The 7,587-nt window shown below is 21.0% G+C and overlaps 2 protein-coding genes and 1 pseudogene across 2 annotated transcripts in view, besides 2 other annotated features; all 3 read right to left on the reverse strand.

Annotated features, from left to right (window-relative positions):
* Positions 1–39: 39 nt before the first annotated feature.
* Positions 40–201: a repeat region.
* Positions 138–551: a repeat region.
* Positions 552–1,045: 494 nt separating this feature from the next.
* Positions 1,046–1,939, reverse strand: EHI_079710 (annotated as a pseudogene).
* A 3,964-nt stretch (positions 1,940–5,903) lies between these two features.
* On the reverse strand, positions 5,904–7,154 carry EHI_079720 (DnaJ family protein; the record flags this gene model as incomplete). Its single annotated transcript, XM_647773.1, has 1 exon — positions 5,904–7,154. One exon carries the CDS (start codon positions 7,152–7,154, stop codon positions 5,904–5,906), a length of 1,251 nt encoding a protein of 416 aa, XP_652865.1.
* A 294-nt stretch (positions 7,155–7,448) lies between these two features.
* The window catches only part of EHI_079730 (uncharacterized protein), a gene marked incomplete at both ends in the record, with an annotated part of 5,220 nt that continues 5,081 nt past the window's right edge, over positions 7,449–7,587 (reverse strand). Inside the window, one exon of the mRNA XM_647778.2 lies at positions 7,449–7,469. Within this exon, the coding sequence (XP_652870.2) occupies positions 7,449–7,469 (21 nt within the window). The remainder of the gene's footprint in view (positions 7,470–7,587) is intronic.

Here is a 7,587-nt window from a genome sequence, read left to right on the forward strand (position 1 = left end):
TTTTTAAAGAATTCCTTTTCCTTACCTTTACTTTATTTTATGAAATACCATAAAATATTCACATGCTTCGAATTTCCCAATTATTGTCTAGTCATGATGTGCCTTTGGTGAGATAATATATGTTCAAAACTACCTGTTTATTATTTATTAATATTTATTATGAGTGATTATTATTCATTAAGAAGGATTATTATTTATTAAAAAAAGATGCATATATAAGTGTTACTGTTGTATGTGAATTTGAATATAAAGATATTATCAAGGAATAGTGTTTCTTTAATCATTGCAGAAGATAAAGGAGATGAACAATAATCACTATGTTATGGATATACTCTCCTTAAAACAACAATATAAAGAATGAGAAATAATTTATTACCCATTAAAATTAAAACAAAAGTCAAGCAGCAAATTAAATGAGAAACTATTTAAGTCGAGCATGCTTGAAACAAATTATTTCAATAGAAATAAAGCATGTTGAAGGAGCTGATTTGCTCACTTCTCAACACGAAAAAAACCTAAAGATGAGTTTATCATAATTGATTTTTATTTTTGATATATTTTATTGAATTTGCTTATTTGTTGATTTAAACATAATTATTTGGCAATAAAACATGATTTCATTTATGTTATTTCATATCCATTTTAAATGAAATTCTTATTTGTATTTTCAAATGATAATTAAATAATCCATCATTGAATTAATAAATAAAGAAGAAATAGTCTAATTATATTATAAATGAAAAATATTGTTTGAAATTAATGTAATGAATAAATAATAAATTAAGAATGAATCAAAATAATGTCATTAACCATAAATCATTCAAACATAACCATATTAATAATAAATAATCACACTTTAAAATAAATGATATATTAATAAAATATATTTATTATTAAAAATCTTTCTTCTATTTATATTTTAATTTCATTATTGTGTCATTAATTAATAAATAATATATATTTATGTAGAATTAAATTTATTCAATTAATGATAAATGTAAAATCTTGAAAATAAATAATTTAAATGTGAAATATTCAGAGATTTTCAATGATATTATGATAAAATATGTAAATAACAACTTCACATGCATTTCATTCAATATTTGTATTGATATATCGTTTCTCTCAACATCTTGTTCAAAATTGAATTTCTAACTATCTACTATTCTTTTCAATTATTAACATATTATCTAACACATCAAAATTCGTATTTCAAAACAAAGATGTTATTCTTCATTGAATAACAACATATACTCCACTTTTGTATAAATAGAATTTAACAAATGTTTCATCAATTGAAACATCATTAAGATATTGTGAAAATACTGCTTTAACTTCATTATTTATTGATTTTCTGTTATATTTCTTGATTTTAGTAAATTGAATTACATAAATTATAAATGTACAATCGATTCCAATGTATGATTAATCATTTCAATTTCACATATTATAATTATAAATATTTGAACAAAATCATCCATCATATCAATTATTTCCTTTCTTCTTACTACACTGAACAATATGTTCTTCTGAAATATCATGTATATTATCATCACCATCTTTCTCATTTATTATTCTTCTTTCAAGTGTTTCAATTGAACTGAATGTATAACATGAAACTCATTTCACTTTGTCTCAATTTGATGTTATTTTTCTTTATTTTCTCATTTCAACTGACTATAATGCTTAAATATTCATTTAAATAACTTCTCTTTTTCTTCACCAATTATTTTATGTTTAGAAAACTAATATATTCATCATTTATCATATCAGCAACTAGTCAACCTATATCTAATTTAAATGTTTATCTTCTATTGAAATAACAAACAAATCTAGAGTTTTATTGAATATTGACATTCTTTTGATTAATTTAACTGTCATGAAATGTTTACTTTGTTGTTGGTAACAAATGTATTGAAAACAAATAAATGTATAACATAAAACAACAAAATGAATAGTGATGATATTTTCTATTCGTTTTTGAATTTAAAGATAAACATTTTGAAAATAATGAAAATTGAATCAAAATGAAAAGTCTATAATGAAGAATATTTCATGATGAAATTACATAATAAATTGAAGTATATATTTAAACTGTTGATTGAATTTAAGACAACGTTTATAATTAATGAAGAACAACTAATCATTATTAAAATAAAATGATAAATTTGGTATAATATTTTAATGCAAAATCAAGATGAATGTAATATATTTTAAATAAAAGAAATGAATAAATAATAACAAGAATACAAAGTGCATGAAAACTAGCAAAGAAAAATTTCATCTAAATAATTTACAAAAAAGAAAAAAGATGCAAAATAATTTGCATCCATAGAATAATCAACTTATTATATTTTGCTCCTAAATAAAAATAAAAAATAAAAATATGATAAATACAGAATATATAAATATTTATGTCTATATTTTATATTCATTTCTATTCATTTTGTATGAAATATTAATGAAATAAATGATTTGATGAATCATGTTTAATTATTTTTAATTATTTTTATTCTTTTATTTATATGTTATTTATCTATCGTATTTTTATATATTTATTTCTCTGTTTATATTATTTATATCATTGTATTCTTCTTATTATCTATATATTATTATATTATTCTTATTTTATGTTTTTATGTTTATATTATTTAGATTTTCTTATTGTTATTCTTTTCTATTTAGATGTATTTGTTTATTCATCTTTATCATTTTTATATTATTATCATTTATATCTATTTTCAATTTATATTTATTCTCTTTTGATTTATATTAATATTAATTTTATCTTTTATACTTTGATTTTATTATTATATCATTGATTATCATTTCTCGTTTTATTTATCATTTATTCTTATTATTCTTTTGTTTTTATATTCTATATCATATATTCATATCATTTTCATTTATATTTTATCATTTATTATATGTTATAATAACATAACACATATGTTTGAATATATAATAAATATCATGATGAAATTATACATATAAATAATAAACATAAAAAATAATAAAATATTTTTCAATAATAAAATATTGTTAATCATTTTACATCATTAAATTAGACACTTTTTATTGAATATTTCTAATTTTTACATTAAAAATACACTTTTTATTTCCTCTTTCTTTTCTTCTCTTATTATTTCTTTTGTTTTATTACGCTTTATCTTCTTTCTTCTGCTACTTTATTTTTATTCTTTTATATATTTTTATTCTTTTTATATTATTTGTTTTTCGTTGTTTTTCTATTTCTTTCTTCTATTATTTATCACTTTTATATTCATTTATTCTTTTTATTTCTTTTTTATTAGTTCTTGAGTATTGTATATTTCTTTATTATTTCATTTGTGTATTATCAAATTATATGTTTTATTGATTTTATGTTGAACAAAATGTTGAATAATTCAATATTTTCATTCTTAATTATTCATTCTTTATTGTGAAATGTTGTGTATATTTATTATATTAAATGAATATGATGAATGAATATCAATATTATTGTTTATTTGATTTTAAAAAATAATAAATGAATATGAAATAATGAAATAAAATAATGAAGACAATGAAATGATAATGAAATAGAATAATCTAATATTAAACAAATCAAATAAAGAATATATTGAATATATCATTATTGTTACTTTATTATTTATTATTTCAATTATTAAATATTAATAAATTATTATTCATGAATATTTAATTGATTGATATTTTACATTTTCATTTTCATTTTATTTAATAAATGAAATATAAATAATAAATGAATGAATAATAATGTAATATATGAAATAATAAAAAGAAAAGAAAAGATAAATAATAAAGAAATATGATGTATTTAATATATAATATAATTTATTATCAAATATAATAATAATATCAAATGATGATTTATTTTTATTTCAAAATATTTTTCATCCATAAAAATGTTGCTAAATATTTTGCATCATTAATTTTTGCGCTTTTTTTTATTGCGCTTTTTTTATTTGTTGAAATAAAATTTGCATCCTTTATTTTTTTCATTCTATTCTTCTTTTATCATCTCTTTTGTTTTATTACACTTTATCTTCTTTCTTTTTATATTCTCTCCTTTCTACTTTTATTCTTTCTTCATCATATTCTACTTTTTACTTTCTTTTTATTCTTTAATATCATTCATTCTCTTCTTTTTCAATTATTTGCTTTTTTTCGTTGCCGCTAAACATCATTTAATAAGTCTTTTTAGTTTATTTTACTTTAAATATTTAAGTCTATTTAAATGACTCTTTTTCTATCCAAACAATATAACAATATTTATTAACATTATTAATGAATAGTATTCTTGAATCCTGTAAAGAGATACAAATATGAAACAAACATTCAATGTAATACATGGTGATGAAATAACAATAAAAAATAGAATAGAATAGGAAATGTAACTATAGAGACAAACATAATGAATAAAAAAAAGAAATAAAAAGAATAAGAAAAACACGAGTAAAAATAATGATAATAAAGATACTACAAATAAGTATAAAATAACAAGAAAGAAAATATGAAGTAAAATGAAAAAAGAGAATATGAAGAAATAAAAATAAGCAATGAAAAGATGATATAAAACAGGAAATATTCAACCAAAATACAAAAGAATAACATAAGTTAAAGAATCAAATGAATGAAAAACAAAAGAAATAAATAAAAATATAAAAATGCAAGAATAATAACTATGAAATGAATAAAATTAACATCAATAATAAAACCAAGAAATTAGAAGAAAATAAGAAGAAGAGGAACAAATCATCTTATTAGCAATAATGATAAAATCATAAAAAGAGATAGAAAAGAAAATAAGAAAGAAATAAAACAAATAAAATAACAACCTCCTTCCAATAAAATAACAAAAACGATAAATAAAAAAAGATAAAGTAATAATAAAAGAAGAAGAAAGTAGAAACAATAGAGAATAAAAGATACAGAAAATATCAACTGAAACCAAATGGATAATTATGTTAAGAAGAAGAAATAAATAGAAGAATCAAAAACTATCAAATAACAATAAAAAATAAGACAAAGTAGTAAAAGAGAAATATTCCATAACAAGAAGAACAATACTAAAATACCAAACCAATAATATACTAATAAAGAAAGATAATAACAAAAGAAATTGAGAAACAAAAAAAAATACGGCGATGACAAGTACAAAATAGTGATGACAACATCAACAATGACTATGAAAATGAAAGAAATTACAAAAATGAAATATATAGAAATAAAAATTAAAATGAATATAACAAAGAAATAATAATCAAACAAAAGAAATGCAAATACAGACAAAGAAAGAAATAAAATAAGAAATGAATAAATTTGAATTACTTGTTAATATAACAGATATTATTTGAAGCAAAGAAATAAATATAATTAAGAACCACAATTAAGAAAATAAAAAAATGTTAAAATAAATCAGTAAGAATTTGTATCAATATGTTAGTAAATGCAAAGACTAAATTAATCAACTATTTAAACATTAAAATAGAAAATAAATTACAAATACTCTAAGTAAAGTACAAAAAAATTCATTGGAAGTCGTTTCTACAACAATCATTCATATTCTATCAAACTAATATACAATGGAAATTTGATATTCTTAATAATATGAAGAAATTATCAATAAACCCTATGTTCAGAAACATTTACTTCTTTCTAATTTTGTTGATTATTAACACTGTCTATCCTCATCTATTGTAATGATTGTTAAACAAACCAATAAAAAAATAATAAATAATAGTAAAAACTTTTTAAATTAATGAAATTGAAAAAGAGAAAAGTAACTTTAATTAAAAACTTTATATACTAACTATGGAATTTAAATAAAAGTTGCTGCCTAAAAAGAATGTCTAACATGAAGTAACAGTCAATTAATGATTTTATTGTTGAGTACATTCACCATTTCCTCTTGAGTACTCGTCTTCATCATCTGAATCTATTTGATTTTGTCTATAACTATTTCCAGAAGATTGATTAGGACCAGAAGATGGAACAAGTGGACAAATAACATACTTGTCATCTTTCATTGGAACAGTATTTCCAGAAGGAAGTACTTTCTTTAATACATCAAGAGAATTTTTAATTTCAGCATTGTTAGGGAATTTAATTTCAAAATAGATATATAAATCACCATGTTCTTCTGGATGATGTTTAATAGTAAAACCTTCACCAATTACACACATATAACTTTTTGGTTCAATAACATCTTTCCCTTCAATAAAAAGTTCTCTTCCATCTAACGTCTTAACAATAAAAGCAACTCCAGTCAATGCCTCATTCAAAGTAATTGTTTTGCTCATAATTAAATCGCTTCCTTTTCGTTCAAATATTGGATGTTCTTTAGTTTTAATTACAAATATAACATCACCTGCGATTATCCCTGGAGCTTGGTCAGACTCTCCTGGAAAAACAATCTTTTCATTTTCATGACTACCTGGCTGAACAATAATTTCAAGTGTTTTTTCTTCACTAACAACTTTATCTCCATGACACATTTTACATAAGTCTTTTTCATTAACAACAACTCCTTTTCCTTTACATTTTGGACAAACTTCTTGTCTTTGCATAATGCAAAATCCTTGTTGTATTTGAACAAATCTAAATCCTTTTCCTCTACATGTACCACAAGTTTGTGCTTTAATCCCTGACTTAGTTCCATTTCCAGAACATGCCTTACAAATAATGTCATGTGTAATCTTTCTTTTGAAAGTTTTTCCATTATACAAATCTTCTAAAGTACAATTTAAAGAGATTTGAATTGATTGACCTTTTCTTGGACCAGAAGGTCTTCTTTCAAATCCACCAAATCCACTAAATCCACTAAATCCACCAAATCCACCAAATCCACCAAAGAGTTGTGAAAAAATATCATCCATATCATATCCATTCATTCCTCCTTCTTCAAGCCCTTTCTTTCCATACCTGTCATATATTTCTCTCTTGTTATGATCAGAAAGAATTGCATAAGCTTCAGTAATTTCTTTAAATTTTTCTTCAGCACTTTTATTTCCTGGATTTTTATCTGGATGATATTGGATTGCTAATTTTCTGTATGCTTTTTTAATTTCTTCATCGCTGGCTGTTGGTTTAATTCCGAGAACATCATAATAACCTGTTTCTCGCACTGACATTAATCTTCTTTACCTTTTGTTAAAGGGTTTTCATTTTATGAGAGGGTTTTCTTTTGTACTGTATGATCTACGTGGCTTTTTATGTTGAATTTTTAGTCAAACATCAGTCTTTTCTTTGGTTCATTATGCAAGAGTTTTCTAATTCTGTTCTTTTATTTTCTATTTTCTTTGAAACAAAAAAACAATACATCATTTAACCAATGACTAGAATAAATAGATAATATAATGAAAAGGGTTAAACACTATAAGTTTATTTTTTGCAGAGGGGTGATGATTTTAATTATGTTTGATACTTTAATTACTATAACTAAAGTCCTTATTTTTATTACTATTAAAAACTGTGTATTAAAAGAATAAAGAAAGTGAATATAATTAAAAAAAAGTTAATGTTATTTAATGAAAAGGATAATAATATTATCAATAAATTTTAAAA

The sequence above is a fragment of the Entamoeba histolytica genome, genomic scaffold (genome assembly GCF_000208925.1).
Source record: "Entamoeba histolytica HM-1:IMSS scf_1104750517525 genomic scaffold, whole genome shotgun sequence".
NCBI lineage: Eukaryota > Evosea > Mastigamoebida > Endamoebidae > Entamoeba > Entamoeba histolytica.